The 21,644-nt window shown below is 40.0% G+C and overlaps 1 protein-coding gene across 4 annotated transcripts in view; it reads right to left on the reverse strand.

Moving 5' to 3' along the window:
• Window positions 1–21,644, reverse strand: part of JAKMIP2 (janus kinase and microtubule interacting protein 2) — a gene marked incomplete at both ends in the record, with an annotated part of 63,444 nt that overhangs the window by 16,109 nt on the left and 25,691 nt on the right. For 3 of the 4 annotated variants that reach the window (XM_082651624.1, XM_082651626.1, XM_082651625.1), the window contains 9 exons: window positions 3,550–3,753; window positions 6,498–6,575; window positions 8,129–8,197; window positions 12,257–12,322; window positions 13,640–13,693; window positions 15,387–15,485; window positions 16,795–16,893; window positions 19,420–19,482; window positions 20,166–20,249. In XM_082651624.1, coding sequence (XP_082507750.1) covers window positions 3,550–3,753; window positions 6,498–6,575; window positions 8,129–8,197; window positions 12,257–12,322; window positions 13,640–13,693; window positions 15,387–15,485; window positions 16,795–16,893; window positions 19,420–19,482; window positions 20,166–20,249 — 816 coding nt within the window. The remainder of the gene's footprint in view (window positions 1–3,549; window positions 3,754–6,497; window positions 6,576–8,128; window positions 8,198–12,256; window positions 12,323–13,639; window positions 13,694–15,386; window positions 15,486–16,794; window positions 16,894–19,419; window positions 19,483–20,165; window positions 20,250–21,644) is intronic. The other variant, XM_082651627.1, reaches the window with a different exon arrangement.

Genomic DNA, 21,644 nt, shown 5'->3' on the forward strand with positions numbered 1-21,644 from the left:
TTCCATAGTGCGGCTTATGCTCCAAAGCTACACAGTGAAAGGATAAATTTGCTAGCTGTTTCTACCTTGAGTGTGCAAGAACTTCCTTCTTATGTCTGCTGGATGTAGAGGCAAGCACTACAAAATCATGAGATTACTACGGCATCTATGCAGCCACCAAGCCTGTGCTTGTTGGGCACCTTCTCACATGTTCAGGACTGTGCTGGATGTGATGGAGAATACAGGCAAGGCATCAATTAGTTCCTGATCTCAAAGAACTATCACATCCAGATGGGGAGAAAAAATGTAAAACACAGGGACAAACAGATTAAGCAGAAAAAGTAAACAATGGCGAAGCTAAGCACAACCTCATCGCCAACCTCTAATACCCAGTACAGTGTTTAGCACAAAGAAGCTGCGTATACATATTTATTCAATGAGTTAGGTAAGCTCCACTGTGTGCTGCGGGCTTTATGTCTTTTTCCGTCCCATCTGCTTGCCAGCCTGCCATCCAGTCTCACAGTAAACTCTATGGAGTCCAAAATAGATCCCTTTTCTACGACTTTTGGTCTCTACTGCTACTAAGTACACCAAGTCCCCCATCATGACTGTGTGAGAGGTTACTGCCGGCTCTTCCTGCTTCTAACCTTGTGCATCCTACATCCACCTATAGCAGCCAGTGTGAACTCTTAGAGTGTGAAATGATCACGGCAGTCCTTGAGTTTTAAGGGGGCGAGGAAGAGGGAGAGGGACAGTTAGCCAAGTTGCTCTCAGAATAAAACGCAAACTCCTTCAAGGCCCAGCATGACCTTGGCCTGTCTCACCTCTCCAGATTCATCTCATAACCACCTTCCCTTGGCTCCATGTGCCCCTGCCATACTGGCCTTCTCTCTGCTCCTTAAATATTCCAAACATTCCCATGATAGAGACTTAGACCCTGCTGACCCTAACTTCTGGGACACCTCGCCAAAATCTTTGCGTGGCTGATTTCTTGGGATTTCGACATTTTCAGAGAGGCCTGCTCTGATCAGCCAGTCTAGAGTGGCTAATCCCACTCCCAAACTCACTCTCATTCTCTCCCTCTCCCTCCCTCCCTCCCTCTCTCTCTCTCTCTCACACACACATGCACACATCTTCAGAGCACTTATTGCCACTCTCTGAAATTGCCCTGGCTATTGCTCATTTGCGCTGTTGCTTTTTCCCTCTTCATCGGTAGGATACATGAGAACAATGACCTTTATGTCTTTCTCCACCATCACATTCCCAGCACCCAGCACAAGCAGGCCCTCAATAAATGGTTCTGAATGAGTGTATGAAAAGGGTATGGAATGTCGATTTTTTCAGTAGTATGTAGTTCATTGTGTTCATCAGGGAGAGCATTCTGAAGAGCTGGATCTAAACTGAAAAATGAGAAGATTTGGATAAGTGCAGCAGACTCTGAAAGACATTTTGGGGTGAGCAATCAGGAAAACAAAGGCTTGGAGGTGGGAAATCATGGCCTAAGGGGTACGGGAAGAGTTCTGCATGAACAGAGAGAAAGGTAAGCTATGAAGATTGTCTCAAATCTGGGTTTTAGGGGAGGAGTAGCCAGCTACTGAAGGACCTGGAGATAGCACGACTAGACTCAACCGGAAATTGGGGTCATGGAGGCTTTTGAGGAAGAATATGACATCAGAAAAGGGGAGAAGGACAGGGGAGATCCCAGGGTTTTCAGCTTGAGTGCTTTGACATATGGTAGCTCTACTAACCAAGACAGGCAGATGGGGAGAGAAGGGAGAAATAAGGATAAGAATGTGTGTTTAGGTATGTTTCATTTGAGTTCACTCTAAAACATTCAAACAGAAATGTCTAATGAGTGGTTAGTGATATGCTCTAGAATTTAGACTGCATTATAAACTTATATATGACAAATCCTGGCCAATGCTTTCTGGAATAATTCTCTCAAATCAAAGCTACTGATTGAAAGGAAAGTAAGAAATAACTGGAAAGGCATATTCTAATGAATATCTGGTTGGGAGACAGAAAATGTCAATGAAACTCTCTGAGGCTTAGAAATATAATGTACTTAACAGTTCAGACTGGGTAACTTAAAACAAAACAAACAGGACCATCTCTTTTGGGAGTGAAGTACCTTAGCTGACTGAAGAGACACAAAAGCATTGACAAGGCTTTAATCATAAAAAAATTTAGATAACTATTTGTCCATCTTAAAAATAAACACTTCTGCAGTTCTATGACACACCTCCTTCTTTGCTGAAATTAATTAAATGCTATTGCAGCCTGAGAAATTTATGCAGAGGACATGTTCATTCCCTTATAGAAGGGAAGAATGCCTGCATTAATGCAATGATACCGCACAGTCTATTATTGAAAGCTTTAAAACTCTCTTCAGAGTCAAAATCCAAACCTTTATGATGGAATCTCAAGAACCAGTGAAACAAACATGCATGTGTTTATCATCTCTGGGACAAAATGGCTTCAGAGTTCCCTGTTAACTTGGGTAATTTGTTAGCCTGTAAAGATCCACAAAAAATCACCCCTGTTCCTTTTCTACTCACCTTGATCTCTAATGACCACGTGATTCTTACCTCCCGTAGAGCCCATCTGGATTTCGTACCAGTTGCTCATTTCAGCTTATGAGTACCGAATACCCTAGCTTGGAACTTTCAATTCTGGAATTATTTCAGAATCTGCTTTTTGACCAGGACCCTAGTCTTTGCCTGTCAATCTGTGACATGAACAAATAGTTGGAATTAAGAATTTTGGCTATAAGTTAATATTGGGTGTTTATTTTGAGCCTTGCCAGTCTAGATAAATCATATAAATTATAGATGATTCAAGCTGTAGAAGACAGCACAGTGCCATGTTTATGTGCACTGGCCTTGGAGTCAGGCCGATCTGGGGTGTAATTCTGGCTCTGTTGCTTACTATCTGTCATCTTGGGCCAATCACCTAAGCACTCTTCTTCAGTATCATGATCTCTTAAGCTGGGATAATGAGAATACTTACAGTAGTGGGCTATTGCCAAGATTAAATGAAACAATAGAAGTAGAGCCCTTAGTTTAGCTCCTGACCTATAGCACAGGCCAGTAAGTAAGAGGCAGCTTCCATGCCTTGTTGCTGTTGCTGTTTATTCTGGGAATAAAGAGAAAGGTCCTTGTTCCCTTTTACCCTCTTCGGATTATTTGATCAGGCTATGTTATGGACTGGGATGAGTAACAGCGGGGAAGCATTATCTGTGTCCTGGACTGAGTCCCAGAGAGTCCCTTCCCAGCATAAGGGACATAATCAGGCTCCATGAGATTCAAGGGGTGTTTCATGACAAAGTAGTCGCAAAAACAGTAGCATGACACAGTGCTTCTGAAGTGCCAATTCTCTTCAGATTAATTCATTATAAAACCATGGTCCTGTTTCTGAGTGTAGGTGGAAAACAACAGTTACTTGTTTTACTCTTTGAAAATAGCTTCTAGCTCCCAGGCTTCTCCATACTTATACTCAACACTATGTACTGAGCACTTGGTCCCATTTTCTTAGTACCACCCAACACAGATGTAGTGACTACATCCTCACCTGATGGGCTTGCTGTAAGAGCTCCATTCTCTCCTGTAGAATCTGACAGTCGTACTCTCTGCTCTTCCTCAGCATCTGCCGCCGTAACTTTTCCACTGCTGTCCTCAGCTCCTCTTGCTGTTTTTCAGTTAATAATTCACCAAACTTGATAACAGTTTCTTGCTGCAGAGCATTGTACAAAGTCGCTTCTAGTTCCTGGATTCTCTGGCAAATAGAATTAGAAAACCTTGGAATTTAGCATCTTACGTGTGGTGTGTGAATGTACACATGTGTGTACATGTGGAGGGATGTATTATTTTAGTCTCACAGGATCCTAGCAACAAAATAAATTTCAAAGCTTATCCAGCTTAGGGACTATCCTGATGGTGCAGTGGTTAAGAATCTGTCTGTCAGTGCAGGGGACCAGGGTTTGATCCCTGGTCTGGGAAGATCCCACGTGCCGAAGAGCAACTAAGCCCGTGCGCCACAGCTACTGAGCCTGAGCTCTGGCGCCTGCGCACCACAACTACTGACCCTGTGCACCACAACTACTGAAGCCCGCACTCCCAGAGCCTGTGCTCCGCAACAAGAGAAGCCACTGCCATGAGAAGCCCACACACTGGGACTTCCCTGGTGGCGCAGTGGTTAAGAATCTGCCTGCCAGTGCAGGGGACACGGGTTCGAGCCCTGGTCTGGGAAGGTCCCACATGCCACAGAGCAACTAAGCCCATGCGCCACATCTACTGAGCCTGTGCTCTAGAGCCCACGAGCCACAACTACTGAGCCCGTGTGCCACAACTACTGAAGCCTGCTTGCTTAGAGCCTGTGCTCCACAACAAGAGAAGCCACCGCAATGAGAAGCCCGCGCACCGCAACGAAGAATAGCCCCCGCTCGCCACAACTAGAGAAAGCCCGCACGCAGCAATGTAGACCCAACACAGCCAAAAATAAGTAAATAAAATAAATTTATATATAAAAAAAGAAGCCTGCGCACCGCAACGAAGAGTAGCCCCCCACTCGCCACAACTAGAGAAAGCCCGCGTGCAGCAATGAAGACCCAACTCAGCCAAAAATAAATAATTAAAAAAAAAAAAAAGCTTCTCCACCTTAAATATCCTTTTGATGATCCCCTTTATAAGATGCCATAAGGATCATCTAGCCAATACGTGAACTACTCCGATGATGGAGAGTTTGTTCTTTTTCTTGTGATCCTGTCCATGTCACATACTTTTCATTTTTAGCAAGTCCTTACTTTGTTATAATAACTGTATATCCTTCTATTCTCAAATGTAGCTGAAAATAAGTTTGTTCTCTCTTTCATTTGACAGATATTTAAAGACATCTATCGTGGTGGCCATATTTTTATAAATAAGCATTGAAAAGTGGTCCAAGTTGGAGTAAAATACTTGAAATTGGAGGTATTTCACACACACAATGCCACCTCTCTTCCACATGACACACCTCTGAAGATGGCTTTATAGTCTCCATTTTTTTCTTACAAAAATAACAATTGAGAAATATAGCCTAGAGTCTTTGGAGTTGGTCTGTTTTTTAATACTCTGAGATTTATAGTTGCTCTAGCTATAAAATGCTTCCTTGAGGCTTTTCTTTTTTAGATGAAGAGTCTACTGCTTCTTATACCCCAGTTTTCTTTTCTTTCACATGCTTCAGATACAGTTTCCAAAATCTATCATCTTATCCCCTGTGACTCTGACATAGGTGAAAGGACACGCCCTGGTGAGGGATGTTCTCCAGGCTCCTGTCCTGGACTAAGCAGGTCTCATCTCTTAAAAGTTAAATATATTAATAATTATCTGAATGAGTCTTCAGTCCTGGAACACACACACATGCAGTTTAATCTTACCGTGTGTAGGTAGAGAAGGCAAGGCTAAAAGGATAGGAAGGGAGGGAAAAATTACCTCCTTCTTTATTCTCTAATCAGCGGCCAATACTCATCCTCTCCTTTCCCCATCATCAGTGCTCAGAATCTCTTATTCATCTTGGGTGGGGAGTACTAATTCATCTTTGATATAAGCAGGGGCTAAGTGCTTCACTCTTTTCCCAAAAGTGACTCAGGCTGCTTCCAGGAAAGCATTATAAAAACCTCTACTAGCAACTCCTCAAAATGTTCCTCTTTTTCTCTTGAGTCATTACAGTGTATTACGGTGGGGGGCAGGGTGGTGTCCACACGGAGAGAAGAAGTGCAAGCTGTAGTCCAATATTAGGAATGATGCTTTATGAATTTGGTTCGGGGGGTGGATCAAATGTGCTCCTCCTTCAGCACAATCTTCTGGAGGAGAGAAAAAGGCACAGCCCATTTCCCCATATATATATATTTTTTAATTTTTAAATTTTATTTATTTTTTTATACAGCAGGTTCTTATTAGTTATCCATTTTATACATACCCATATATTCTTACTGTGGCTGGATGACGGTAGTTAAGGCCACAATGTCTGGAGTCAGATCTAAACACTACCTACTTGTGTACCAAGCTGGGCCAAGTTCTTTCTCTCTCTAAGCCTTCATTTTCTCATATGTAATATATAAATAATAATATTCCCTATACCTCTTAGGGTTGTTGTCAGAATTAAAAATATGTATCACATTAAAAACATCATTATTCTACCCCTAGACTAGGCTCCCCAACAATCAGATTTGATTTAATAAAATTTCTCTTTAATCTACATTGCCATCCAATCTGTTGTTTATTTAAATATTATTTAACAACACAATTCAATTTTTTAAAAAATCAAGTATAATGAAATATTTATTAACTATTATAAGAGTATTGTAACAGCAAAGAACTAGAGATATATTTGTTCTAGAATGAGAACTGGAAAACTCTGAATAAATGAGCTGCACGTTGTGGTCTATTCAAATACATGACATGACAAATTACACAGGATGCTTTACTCCAGAGCATGTAATCGTAAACACTCGGAGTGTCTCCAATGCTTGTTGTACCTACCATATATGCTTGGTCGAGAGCTTGTTTCCTGTAGTCTAGTTCTTCTTCCAGATAGCCTTTGATTTTGCAGAATTGTTCCTAGAAAAAAGGGCGACATTAATAGATAGAGTCAGCTTAGTTAATGAGAAAGTGATATATAAATTGTATTGATTAGCGTTTTCTCTAATTCCACTGTAAGACAAATCACTAGTATTTGTAGGGTCACAGATTTTGTCTTTTAGGGAAATAGTTCAACTTTTATAGTTTCACACAGGGAATGTACAAATCAATGGAAAGAAGAAAAAATATATAACAAACAATCCACATGGAATGTCTTAAAGGATTTCTATACCAATTTAAGAGTATGTCATTAAGGATAGATTTTTGTTTGTTTGTTTGTTGGTTTGTTTTTTGGCCTCACTGCACGACATGTGGGATCTTAGTTCCCTGACCAGGGATCGAACACATGCCCCCTGCTGTGGAAGCATGGAGTCTTAACCACTGGACCGCCTGGTAAGTCCCTAAGGGTAGACTTCTGACAAGATAAATGCTATAGATGCTAATAAATATATCTGTGTAAATATACTGGGATAGTATATTTTTGTAAGAATGTCATGAAATGTAATAGAGCAAAGTTGTATAATAAAAAACAATTTATTCAAACGCATCGGTGTATCATTAGCAAACACAAAGATAATTTAGAGAGTGGGCACAAAGTTAACCACACATATTGCTCCATCCACATACCAACTAACAGACCAATTTATCCATCTGCCTGTCTCGCTAAGACTTATGAAGGGGTGGTGGAGGCAGGGGGTTGGGGGTGGGCATCTGCTTTAAGAAGAGTCATGGGGGACTTCCCTGGTGGTCCAGTGGTTAGGACTCTGTGCTCTCACTGCAGGGGGCATGGGTTTGATCCCTGGTCAGGGAACTTGGACCCTGGTGTGTCCTAAATAAATAAATAATTTAGGATGGCAAATTGCATGCTGTATGGTTTTTTACCACAATTTAAAATAAATTTTATTTTAAAATTTGAACACAGGTGTACAAATCTCTTTGAACACAGGTGTACAAATCTCTCTTCAAGAGCCTGCTTTCAGTTATTTTGGGTGTACTCCCAGAAGTGGTGTTGCTGTATCATATGGAAATTCTATTTTGAATTTTTTGAGCAACCACTAACCATACGGTTTTCCATAGCAGCTGCACCATTTTACATTCCCACCAACACTGCACAGGGTTCCAGTTTCTCCACATCTTCATCATCGCTTGTTATTTTCTGATTTTTGTTGGGTTTTTTTGATAGTAGCCATCTTAATGGGAGTGAGGTGGCTTGGGGATTTTTAATACCAAAGTTACACCCATCATTTCTGTCAATTTGGTGGAAAAATTATTTAGCCTAAGAAAGAAAACACCTAACTGGATTTTCTTCAGCATTAGTTCTGGAAATACTACAAAATTACAACATGATATTTCTGGAGGCTATAACTTGAAATTGTGGGGTACTTCTGGGCATTCTGTTTCACAGTCTATACACAAAATAATGGCAAGGCTACAAACTTCCATCCGTGCCAGATAAAACTGCTAGAAAACAGTTGTTTTCCATTTGTCTTGTCAATTTTTCTTTTGTTTTCTGACATCTCATTTTTACTCACCATGTCACTTTCCAATTCCATCATTTTCTGGTGCAGGGCAGCCTCTGCTCCTTCAATTTGCTGGATCCACTAAGGGGTAAACCAGACACAAGTGTTTGACATGATTGCTTGACATGGTGTAAATGGTGCTGCCTCCTGAGCTGCTTAGTGTCTCTTCCCCTTATATCTCAGGAAGCAGACTAAGAATTGGAGTGAAAACTTGGTACATTTTAACTCTTAGCTCAGAAACAAGTTTATAAATTTCCACTCATTCATTCATTCTTCATTCAACGAAAGCCTTCATTGATATCTACCATGTGTGAGGCAATGTGCTAGGTACTAGGGCTGTGATGGTGAATAAGACCAACACATGTTTTGCCCTCATTGGACACCATGGGAGGTTTTATTGGAAATGACAGTTGCACTGGGTGTAAGGAATGAGTCAGAGATGACTAAGCAAAGGGGAGGGGCAAGTTCCAAGCAGAAGGTATGTCTAATTCTCCATGATTGGAGGGAGCATGATGAAAGAAAGAAGGCCAGGTGAATCTGGAGAAATGGCATTTTTTTCAGTACATGACACTGATTACAGCTAAATGTTGAGGAATCATTTTTGTTGAGTGGAGACAAATTTTAAATCACACAGAAAGAACTTATCTTTCCTAACACTTAGAATATATCATTCTGTTAGATGGTGTTGATATTAGCACAGATCAATACCCTGAATGAATTTAGACTTTGAATAATATACTGTGAGCCTACCACATATATGGTTTCAGAGAATAAATTGTTATAATGGGTCTCCATCAAGTTAACCATAAGCTTATCCCTCAGGGAGGCAATTGGGCAAATAATTAAGTGTGTGGGTCCTAGAGGCCGACTACCTTGGGTCTAATCCCAATCCTAGCTTTTCATGGCTATGTGGCCTTGAAATGTTACCTGGTTTCTCTAAGCCTCAACTTTCTTATCTGTGAAATGGGATTAATAATAATGTGAAGATTAAAGGATGTAATAAACCTAAGGTCCTACTGACAGTGTACTGCACGTACTAGGTAACCAATACATTCTTGTTTTTGGTTAACATTCATTTTTGTACTTCCACACTGTTAGAAATTTGCCTCACTACCAACTATTTCTTCTTAGTTTGTTTGTGATAAATTATGTGGTGTACTGAGCATTTTTCTATATACTAAAGCCTTGGTATTCACAAGGGGCCACCATATCCAACAGCCCCTTGGCTGTAAGGAACATGGGGAAAGAAAAAAGGCCGTGGAGACTGGAGAGGTGCTAATCTCTCAGCTCTTGTACGTACACATGGCTTCCCTCATGAAACAAATTTCAGTCCAAAGTCATAGGTTTCTTGTAAACACCCTCATATTGCAATTGTGTACCATCAAGCTTTATTAAAATGCTTCCTCTTGCTTGCTGCCATTTACCATTGAGAAACAAATTCTCTTGTGTACCATGTTTTTTTTTTTTTAATATTTACTTATTTGGTTGCGCTGGGTCTTAGTTGCAGCAGGCAGGCTTCTTACTTGTGGCTCGTGGGCTCCTTAGTTGCGGCATGCATGTGGGATCTAGTTCCCTGACCAGGGATCGAACCCTGGCCCCCTGCATTGGGAATGCGGAGTCTTAACCACCGTGCTACCAGGGAAATCCCACACTATGTTTTTAAGAGAACCGTGAAGTGAAGTAGTCCGGTCATGGGCTTTAGCTATAGATTTGTATGTTGGCTCCTGACTCTGACTACATGGATGATGCAGGATGAGGAATGAATAGCCCAGGCCACAGTTTTCTCACAGATAAAATGAAAATAGTGGATGAATATAGGGTGGTTGTGGGGAGCAATGAGATAGTGCACAGACAGTATTTAGCATAGTCCCTGGCCCGTAACATGTCCTCACATAAGGTCACTGCTCTTATTATTTTTAATACGAAGTCACAATAGGATTTCCTTGTTGGAAATTTGTCTAGGCTCAACCTCTGGCTAAAGGTCACACTCTCAGATGGTAGAGAGATAATTCAAATGTGTGGTCTCAGGAAGTTCAAGATGATATTTACAATTACTTGGAGGTAGAAATGTTTATCTGTGAATCCCGAACATGGGGGGAGGCGGTGACTTTAGCTTATGAATTGCAAAGATTTGCACAAAAGGCAATTGCACAGACCATGAGCATTTTAAGGACAAGCTTGTGTCTTATTCAGCTGATTCCTCACTTTCAATCACAGTGCTAAGCGCATAGGCATCACCCCTTGATTGTTTAATCCGAACCCCTCACACCTGTTTTGCAAAGGAGGTAAGTGGAGGCACGAACTAATACGTCAAAGCTTTACTAGAACAGTTCCTACGTGCTGTAGGGTACTTTCTGCTTTTAGTAGGAAGCTTGAGGGAACACTTGCAATAAAGAATCATAGCCCTTCATGACTCCAACTGGATGAGATGTTCTGGTGTGAAAAACTAGGAAAACAAAGAGTGAAAAACAGATTCCAGAGTTGCCCTCGTGGAGCGTAGAGTCTAGTGAACTACAGAAAAAAAAAAAAAAAAAAAGTGTGGTTGTATTACAGTTGCTAAAAGCCATGGTAGCAGAAGCACAGGTCACTGTGGGAACACAGAGTGAGAAGACCTAACTGGGCTTGGGTGAATAGGAAGGCTTCCCCATGTATGGGAGGGTCTAATGATTAAGATTTAGCCAGACAAAGGTAGAAAGGGAAGAAGAGAAAATCTAGACAAAAGGAACAGTGTAAAGGACCAAGGGATGAAAATATGTAGAGGTAGACAGAGACAGAGACAGAGATAGAGTGATAGAGAGACAGAGAGCAAGAGGAGAGAGAAGAGAGGAGAGAGGAGACTGGAGCCCCAAAAGGATCTGTGCATGGCTGGACCTTGGTTGGTGACCAAGGAAGGAAGTGGGGTGCTGGAGAAATAGGTAAGGGCCAGTTCCAAGGGGGCCCTCTTGCCAAATTCTGGATTCTAGACCTATGTTAGGGACAATGTGGTGCTATTAATTTGATCACAAGAGGAAAGGGAAAGTGATAAGGTCTGTTATTAAATTGTGAAGGGTGGAAGTTTTCAAAAGAGCAAATCCCAGATATTTCACATGAAATACTTCAGTATGTGTCCCTAACACTTAAGGTCTTTTAAGAAATAACATAACCACAAGGCCATTTCCACACTTTGCAAAATTAATATTAATCCCTTTTGTCATCTGATACCTGGTCCATATTAAAATTTCCCCAGTTGTCAGCAAAATGTCCTTGGTTTCACACTTGGTTTGCTTGAAACAGGATGCAAAAAAGGACCATTTCAATATTTCTTAAGTAACTTTTTATTTCATAGCAATTCTTCTCTCTCCCTCTGCCATTTTTTTAAATGTCATTGTTTTGTTTGAGTAACTTAACTGGGTCATTTGACCAGTAGAATTCCCTCATTTCAGACTGGAGCAAGGTGAATGCTTGCTCATGGTTTCATTTAATTTACAACATGCTTTTTTATGCATTTAGAAATTAAGAAAGCATCTCAAGGAACTTATAGTACATAAGTTCTTACTTTACCCAGCCATGTACACGTGACTGTCAACTATGTGCTGATTCTCAAGGTGCCCTGAATACAGCCAGTTACCAGGTTTCTTCACTTGGCTCTTTCCTTTTTTCTCTCTCTTGCATTTACCAGGTTTAGACACAAGGGGGTGAGAGAACGCGCAGTGTTGCTCTTCTGACAGTCCCCAGGTTGGGCTTCCTAAATGAAGGTGCAGGGAGCCACCACAAGTTACAGAATCAGTTGGAATAACTGGTAGGTATACACCCAAGGAAAAGCCCACAGACAGAGCCATGCTCCAATTTACCACTTAACAAAACCCTTCTTTATTGGTTTCCCAGCTTGGTAAGGATGGCTTAAGTAATGTAATCCAGGTTTTGCATTTTTACAGAATTATATTTTTAAGAGACTTCAAAGCAAGAATTATCCACCCACCCTAAATCAGTGTGTAGACTCTTCTTTTGTGTGTTCTCATTCTATCTGGGTTATATCACCCTGAAGAATAAAATATTTATTAGGTATTCAATAATGCAAAATCATGTGCAAAGAGATTGTCCTTCAACCCCAAGTGTTAAGCCAGACACTGAGATGATTTGAATGTTAGTATGATTTATTACCTTTTCTGCCAGGGACAGCACAGTGCTGGCCTGAATTATAGCCACTTGCTCTTCATTTCTTAAATTCTGTGGCGGGGGTTGAAGGGGTGGGGAGAAAGAAAATAAGCTGAAAACACTTTTTGACATTTATACTATCAGAAGATACTGCCTAACTTGCCTGCCACATACGCATGCATAGAACATTCACAAACGGCCTATTCTATTTAGTAATAATTCCTAACAAAGAGTTCATTCAAAAGCTGTAAAAAGTACATTAAATGTGATGGTTTTATATCTCTAGTGCTGACTTGATTTTGTTTCACTGTAAGCATACTGCATGAATAGTCATAAGAAAAGCAGAAACCAAAATGAAATAAAGATAGTGGGAAGCAGGCACACAGCACAGGGAGATCAGCTCAGTGCTTTGTGACCACCTAGAGGGGTGGGATAGGGAGGGTGGGAGGGAGACGCAAGAGGGAGGAGATATGGGGATATATGTATATATATAGCTGATTCACTTTGTTATACAGCAGAAACTAACACACCATTGTAAAGCAATTGTACTCCGATAAAGATATTAAAGAAATGAAATAAAGAGTAATCTCTTCACAGCAGTTTGATGTGATTTAATCGATTTTGTTCTCTCCTTTGGTAATTTTTCAAGGGAAAAAAAATAGTGTGACTATTTCAACCTACATACATCATTCATCTAGTATCTCAATGAATGGTCCTCCCACTGAATTAATATGGCTTGACCCTGTCTGGAAGGTGTTTTTAGAAAGAAAAGGGATTATAGTTTCCTAGCGCATTTTTATGGGGCTGCCACCAACCCTACTGTTTAGCAGCATCTGCAACTGCATGACTGATTAATTTCACCCCCATGCCTCCCAGCAACAGTCAGAAGGTAATTAGCTTTAATCAGCGCACACTCCATTGGCATTCAAACCTGAAACCTGCGCATGAAAAGCACCTTACCAGTTCCCACTTCTGCCACTACCTTCCAGAGATCCTTACAATCCCTTAGCTGAGTGGTTTGATAGATTGCTGATTCTTTTCCAGAAGCCGCATGCTTAAGTGAACCTGCTGTCTCACTTGCTATTATTTTTTGTTTTTTTCTATTTATTTATTTAATTGAAGTATAGTTGATTTACAATGTTGTGTTAGTTTCAGGTGTACAGCACAGTGCTTTAGTTATACACATATATATGTATAACTACATATATACATGCATATGTATGTGTATAGCTACATTTTCAGATTCTTTTCCCTTATAGGTTATTACAAAATACTGAGTATAGTTCCCTTCACTTGCTACTGTTTTACACGTAATGCATTGGCAAGTATTTCTTGCTTCTCTTTAGGCAAATGCATATCTTTACTGTACTTAAACAATTCATGACTTACCCCGTTATCACCCAAGATATCAAGCTGCTTTATGAGATCAGGGATGTTCACATCCTGCAAAATCAAGGAGATTCATTCAAGTCGTGGCTTACCATTCTATCAGTGCCTGCCTGAACCTTGAGTTAGAGAGGACATTTTGAGACCTGCTCTTCCTTGGTTCGTTTTCAATCAGGCACAGCTGGTTTTACATTTCCACTTTGCTTCATAGAAGCTGTGTGAACCTGGGAAAACTACTTAACAGTGCATTTTCAATTTCGCCAACTGCAAAATAAATACTTTCTTCATAGGCTGATTTGAGGATAAAGAGATTGTACATGAAAGCATCTAGGATGTACTAAGGACTCAGGATTTGCTCAGTAACTCTTTTTCTTATAATTGTTGAAAATTGTTTCAACTGTGGTAGATTTCAAGTATTAAGAAAAGTAACAAGAAAGAAATTTAAATAACCAACCAATTTCATTCTAATTAATGGAATTCTGACCTGGTTGAGATTTTGACTGCCACATAGAAAACTGCAGAGCAGTTCTATTTTTTAGGTGTTTAGCATTAATTCCATCCTATGGAAAACAGCTGATTTTTATTATAGTCCCTGAGTCAATTTGAAGCAGCTGAACTCCATTTAAAAGAGTTCCTTTGTATATAAACTACATGCACTGATTAGGTTGTTTGTGATTTATCTAAAAACAAAACATCTAAGGAAAAGACAAAGTAAAGTGCTTCTCATTGAATTAGAGTTGAATCAAAAAATTGCTTTGGTTTACAAATTTTCACGCAGCCCAGGAAGGCCAGAAGTTTAAACAACATGAGAGTGGTTTAAGACAGAAGTCAAAGAAGCACAATTTTTGACCTAATTTCCCCCCCATTAGTACCACGTTATCCTTTTACTCAGGTTCAGATAACAGTTTAGCAGATCCCTACTGCCAGAAATACAGAAGTCTAGCTCAATCTCAGAGGTAGAGAGAAGGCAACTAAAGCAGGTATATTTGGCGGCTCAGAGTGGGAACAGGAAGGGCCATGCAGAAGGTAAGGAGAGACCAGAAAGAGCGGGAGGCTTCCTAGCCTTACCTCTGGAATAGTCAGTCACTATGTGATTCTGTTACATTGAGGGACAATATATTTTCCAGGAGATGGAGCCACCTCCACTAGACCTTAATATTTAAAATGTATTCCAATATCACTAAAGATGAAATTATATTTTGTCTAAGTGAGCAACATGTTATAATCCCCAAGGCCTTCCAAAAGTGAAATCCTCCCTAAAACACCCATATCAAAAGAGATGGTGGGCAAGATGATTTCAAGGTTTCTTCTAATACTGAAATTCCAAGATGATGAATTCCATAGCAATTAGAACAGCACAACAAAGGGACTCAACAAATACCTTTTTATCTGGCATCCTTGAGATATGTTTCTTAAAATATTGAATTTATTTAATATTTCTTCCAGATAATCAAGGGTAATTATCTTAATATTTTGATTCTGTATCACTCTTTACGTTACTGTTCTAAATAATCATGGCTTCCTAGTTTTTTGTTTTTTTTTTGCTGTTACCATTCATACATCTGTCACACATTTATTTTGTGTATGTTCTGTCGATTTTCCCATAGATGTGACTATTTTCAGTTCCTACATAGTTTGTATCAAAATGACAACCAGTGACCGAAAGACAAAACAGTCACAAACAACCTCCCCTTTTCCAATTCCCAGTTTTTCTACTGTCTACAACATACACAGGGAAACATCTGCCTACCTTGACACCTTCTTTCATACAGTAGATCTGTAGAGCACTCACACCATCTGAGAATGGGTGAATTTGCAGATTAAATGGAGGGGATCGTCTCTCTCTTTCCTTGAAATACAGTGAAGAATATGTGGGAATTAAAAAAAAAAAGCAACAACTGATTAATCACTAAACCAGTTGTCTGTGGCCTCTATGCTATTTCAGCAGCTTATCAATATGCCATTTGGCAAAAAAAAAAAAAAAAAAAATCGAACTCAAGATCTTCATGCTTGAATTTAATGGAAAAGAACTGATAAGTCAAGTAAGCGATGTGCGAGAAGAATTTAACATGGTGTCATACAGTTTTGCAAATTTTTTTTTTTTTTTTTGCTATATGCGGGCCTCTCACTGCTGTGTCCTCTCCCACCGCGGAGCACAGGCTCCGGACGCGCAGGCCCAGTAGCCATGGCTCACAGGCCCAGCCACTCCGCGGCCAGTTTTGCAAATTTTTGGATCAAGGAAATGTGGGAAGTGGAGTTCCATTTTAAACTACATGAATATTTAGAGCTTTCAGGTATCACAAAGAATGTTCTTCTGACCATGAAGTTTTATGGCAGCTCATGGTCTTCTGCATATTCAATCCACTCAAGCTTTGTTAGTAAGATTTGTGGGCTACCAAAGATGACTTAACTCTTCTTCACTGAAGCATACCAACTACTAACTTTATCCAAACCTAATGTAAAATAACCTCAAGAAGAAGTTGTTGGCGAAATAACAAAGAAATCAAATGGGAAATTTTCTTATCCTTTACATATCATGCACATTCAACCAGACCCTATGCCGGATTCTGCATGATACAATCAAATCTGATTTGATTGATATGTTTTACTTAAAAACAAAGACTCTGAAACTTTGTCAAGTTAAACAAAGTATTTCCTAAAACAAATTACCTTGCTTCTTAGCCTTTTGCATAATGCATTACAGAATAAAAAGTTTACTTACAGATTCAAGGGTCTACCAATAAAATATTTGTGTATATAGTACATTTTAAAATATAATTCTTGAAGTAATATTTTCCTGAGTCAGAATTCAATGAAGGATGGAAATGATTATTTAAAAGCAATGAAATATTGATAAAGTTTGAAATATATTATTCAAATTATTTTAAAATTATTCATTAGCCTTGTTCATAAAGGCAACAGTGTTGTAAAGTACAGTATCTGAACAGACAATTCTGAGTTGCATCAGTGCTTCACCACGTAGTAGTCACAGGACTTGGGCAAGTTATTTAACCTCAGTTGCCTCATCTATCAAATCTTGGTTGTGGTTGTGAGGTCCAATGAGAGTATGTATCTGAAATGCTTAAGCTAGTACCTCACACAAAGAATGGGTTCAGTGCATGTTAATATTTTTATTATCATTATCATCATTTCCTTACTTCTAGCTCTAGATTTCGAAACTCCAGCAGCTCATTCTGGTCTCTGGCATCCTGCAGTTCCTGTTGGAGCCGGTGATTTTCTGCCTCTTGTTTTTCTATCTGATAAAGTAAATCCTCAAGTTAGGTGGACATTGCGAAAAGCATCTACAACTTTGCAAAGCAAGCATGGACAGCATTCATTTACAGGGTAAATAAATTGTCTAGACCATGAAAAACAGTCCCAAGTAGATGTGAATAAACTAAATCTTTGGTTTTCCCTCTAGTTATCCTTTGGTTGAGTTTTTCGGGTCATACAAGAAAATACTGGAGGATGCCTCCATTCATTGAGATAAAGTCTAGGGACCCTATGAATAGTGAATCTGTCCCTTGCTGTCTGGGACAGTGTCCAAGAACTAGATTTAATGGTGCAAATAATGGAGACTGACACCTCTTATTTCTGGAGTTACAAGTTGTTGAAGAAATATTTTTTTAAAACAGCTCTGATCCTACACAAAAATTTGTTGAATTCCAGTTACATGCAAAATAAAGCTGAAGTCCTCAATGGAATTCAAAAACCTTAATAATCTGCTCACCAGATTTAGGTGTTATCACTGTCATGTCTACACACACACACACACACACACACACACACACTCACATGTGATCACATACACTTGAATCTAGAAACCCAGATCTACCCTATGTTCTGGTTACTCCAAGAGCTCTGTCTGTGCTCACCTCTGCCTGAAAAGGGCTCCCCCACTCCCTTTTCTACATGAGGAAATCCTATACTTCCTTGATGTCGCCTACCATAAGAGCCTTCCCCTGGCTCCTTAATCCAAAGTGACAACTCTCCCTTCTGTTTTCCCATAGGGCTTTCCTGTAGGACATCTAGTGTAACCTGATGAAGCATGGAATTAAGTTAGTTGTGTACAAACCTGCCTTGCCCTGTACACAGTGCCCATGTCCACAAGGGATCAGAACATTTTCATGATTTGCAATAGGTTTGGGGCTGCCTTCGATATTAGCTGTGTGGGTGGGCCTTCTGTACAGTAACTGTTTAAAATCTTGAATTTAGAAATAAAAAATCAGGGGCTTTTTAATGTAGGGTGAATCTTACTTTCTCAAGGATAAACACTTGAAGTAGAATGTTTAGCTTTATTGTCACTTTGGTTTTCTTTCACTCTTAGAAGCCTGAGCTCAAAAAATTCCCCTTTTAGCCCAAAGAAATCAAGACCAAAGAAAATCAGAAAGAAGACATAATGGGAGTTATTTTTTAGATGATAAATAAATATAATAACACTTATTACTGGGTATCTCAGAGACTACTAAAATCTTCTTTTTCTCATGGTCTCCTGATACAGAAAAATTATAGAAAATAAAGATGGGGGAAAGTGAGATACTATGTAACATTAATTTATGTAGCCAACTCAAGTTTTTTCCACTAGATTTTTGAGGTCTAGTAAACTTTTGAAAGTTTTTAGAAGTTGACTATTTCCTAGAATCTTGGATTGACATCAGAGATGGGATATTTGGGGAGATGCCTGGCTCTGGTGGTTAGCACTAGCCATAATATTAGTGGTTCACAGGTGGCTACAATTCATAGACCAGGGCTAATGTCCATAAAGTTTCTTTATAGGGACCCGCAACCTTTCTGAGAGTACCAGTCCTCAATCCTGGAACACCCACCCCACTTCTATACATCAGCTCTGTCTCTCATCATGTAGAAAGTGAGACAGGACCAGAGGGAGGGGAGGACAAGCGTCTTCTTTACCTTTTCATGCTTACCAGGGTGTTGCAGTTAACTTTTATTACTTGTCAAGGCTAGTGAATATTGGCAGAAACAATCCTAAAATAATTTCTATATAACTCTACATCACCCTACAGAATTATTTCCCTTTTTCAAATGGGCTTTCAAATTCTTTTTCTGTCAAGAATAATATGAGATTATTTTGTAATCGTTTCACATCATCAAAGGGAAATACCAAAGGAAAAGCCACGTTTGAACTTAAAATGATCTCTGATGTATTTCACTGCCCCTAATCAAAAGTCTATGTTCAGCTAACCCAAATTAATTTTATCTATTGGGCCGAAACCAAGCCTTTGCATCTTGATTTGTTCCAACCTCCTGGAAATGCTCTTTTGTGATCTGGATGTATCTTTTGAAATGTTCTTTCATAAAAAATAAACAAACAAGCAGCGAACATTAGCAAAAAATTAACAGTAAGAACACACTCTATGCTAGGTTGCAGCATGTCCTTGCACAAAATAACAGGTCCTATTCAAAGGGTGCTCTTGTAGATGGACAACCACATAGGATGTGTGCATGTGTGGGTGTGTAAATATATATATACGTACAGTACATATACAGTATATATATATGGGTAACAAATCAATAGGTTTCAGGGATCACATCCTTTCAAGTCGGCACAACGCCCAGCGCAGAGCCATGCACACCACGTGCCACTCAACTGATGGTGATGGCAGTGACAGAGATGCAGTTGGGCACTCAGCAGAGGGGAGCACAGCGCCAGAAAAGCCTCCCCGTCCCCTAGCCCCTGTGCCACTCCTGAGAGGACCCCCTGCTGCTCCTGGATCTCTCATCATTCTCTCCTCTGCCCCACTAGGGTGTTGTGCCCCACATACCTTTTCTAAAAGCTCCTGGTTTCTCTTAATGAAAAGTTGTTTATCTTCTACCCAGTGTGAATCCTGTTTGACAAAGAATATCGCGCAGTCAGCATTTCAGAGTGGCATGAAAGAGCATGTGTCGTCAAACCACTTTGCCAGAGCCGTCTTCTCTCCACCCGGATTGTTTGCCTGCCAACGACTGGTAAATGACATCCACCCCGGCCTGCTCCTTATTCCAAGACACTGGGGCCAAAGTTGCCGGGAAAATTGAACCCCCTTTTTATTGTCACTCACTATCCCTATCTTTTTAAGTCTGAATAATCCAGGACCAGCCTTCTGGGGACTCAGAAGTGACCACACAGGCAAAAAGTGAAAAGGGTCAGAATGCACACAGGCTAGATACATATGGATGGAAAACATTAAAATGCAGAACCATAAATGTAGCATAGAGGCAAAGAATGCAGCTTGAGGGGTGGGTCTTGGTCTTAGCAGCTCATGACCACTCTAGGCTATGTGTACAGGGCTCCTCTTCCTCTGGCATTCTCTCTCTTGCCCAGCCTCATTCACTGTTGTAGCTGGGTTCACACTCTGGCCAACCAAACACCAGGGACAGAAACAGAGAGTTGAACATTCTGACACAGTTTGAGAAAGGTCACTGTGGAGAGCCAAGCCGTGTCCTGGATGGGCCCATGCACAGGGTGATCTAGAGGAAGGTCAGTTTGAATTGTCTGCATCTGCAGAAATGGGAGCAACCAAATGCCTACCTGCCCTTTCTGAGCCAGAGTCGCTTCCAGATCTTCAATTTTGGCTTTATACCTTAGCACCTCTGCCTGGAGTTGCTCTTGAGCCTAGTGAAATTAAAATTCCAGAACTCAGTACGTAAAATGGCAACTCAACATTTTTCTTCCCCTCGTGTTCCTTGATTAGAACTCAACAATTGAGAAAAAAAAAAAAAGAATTTTCTATCACCAAAGAATATTTTCTATCTATTTTTACAACCTAAATTCTCTGTGTACAATTTTCAGTGGCTCCCTTTACCATCAGGTTAAAATTCAAACTGTTTAGCTTAGGATTCGAGAACTTCTCTTATATTTCCAATCTTTTCCCACCACTATCAATGCAGGGTCCATCCCTTACCTGCTGGTGATCTCCTTGTTTCCTAAATATGCCTTGTACCTCTCCGCTTCTCTCTTTATTTGAACGACTTCCCCTTCTGGAAAGCCTTCTCCCATTTTGCTTCCCCAAAATCCTTCTGTTCTTTTGAAGCCAACTTTGTGCCCTATATTTAAATCTAAATCCAAATCTATGTATGTATGTATCTATCATGTGTTTTGTGTGTGTGTGCACGCACGTGTGCGCACATCAGCAGTTTGGGACACTGATTTGTACAGAACAACCTTACTTCATTTAGTCTAGTAATTTTTTAGATTCACTTGTATTCTCTCTTAATATGATCCTACTTTTTGTGAAAAATAGCTTTTTTTGTTTTCTGGTCATACACATATTTTTTTTCCTTGTCTTATGATCTGGATAGGTTCAACAAAGTTGAACAAAATCAGTGATGATAAGTATTCTTTTCTTATTATTCGCTGTGAGGAGAATATTTCTTTGGACTGTTAAGTGTTATATTTAGTGTTAGCTTCTTTATCAGGTTAAAAAATTCCAAGCTTCGTTTGCTAAGAATTAATTTAACTTTGTTGGCGCAGTGGTTAAGAATCCACCTGCCAATGCAGGTGACACGAGTTCGATCCCTGGTCCGGGAAGATCCCACATGCCTCGGAGCAACTAAGCCTGTGTGTCACAACTACTGAAGCCCGTGTGCCTAGAGCCCGTGCTCTGCAACTAGAAGCCACCACAATGAGAAGCCCGTGAACCACAACGAAGACCCAATGCAGCCGGAAAAAAAAAAAAAAAAGAATTATTTTAACTTTGAATGGGTGTTGAGTATAACCTATTTTTTGTCCTTGTCTTGAAGTGATTAGGTCTTCTGTTTTCACTGATACTTTTTCATCTATACTATTTTTGCATTTCTACTTTCTTTGAATTTACTCTACTACTCTTTTCCCAACATCTTGATTTGTTTTAGGCTATTTTGCTCAGAATAGTTAAGTTGTCTTACTTTAATGGCCATAAACAGTGCTAAACCTGTATTTTGATGGGAGAGTGAGACTAGAGAAAGAGAACTGGGTTCTATGTCGTCACCTCTCCAAAAAACAAGGCATATGCTATTATTTCAATTGACC

This window comes from Grampus griseus, assembly GCF_964374135.1.
Source record: "Grampus griseus genome assembly, chromosome: 3".
Lineage (NCBI taxonomy): Eukaryota > Metazoa > Chordata > Mammalia > Artiodactyla > Delphinidae > Grampus > Grampus griseus.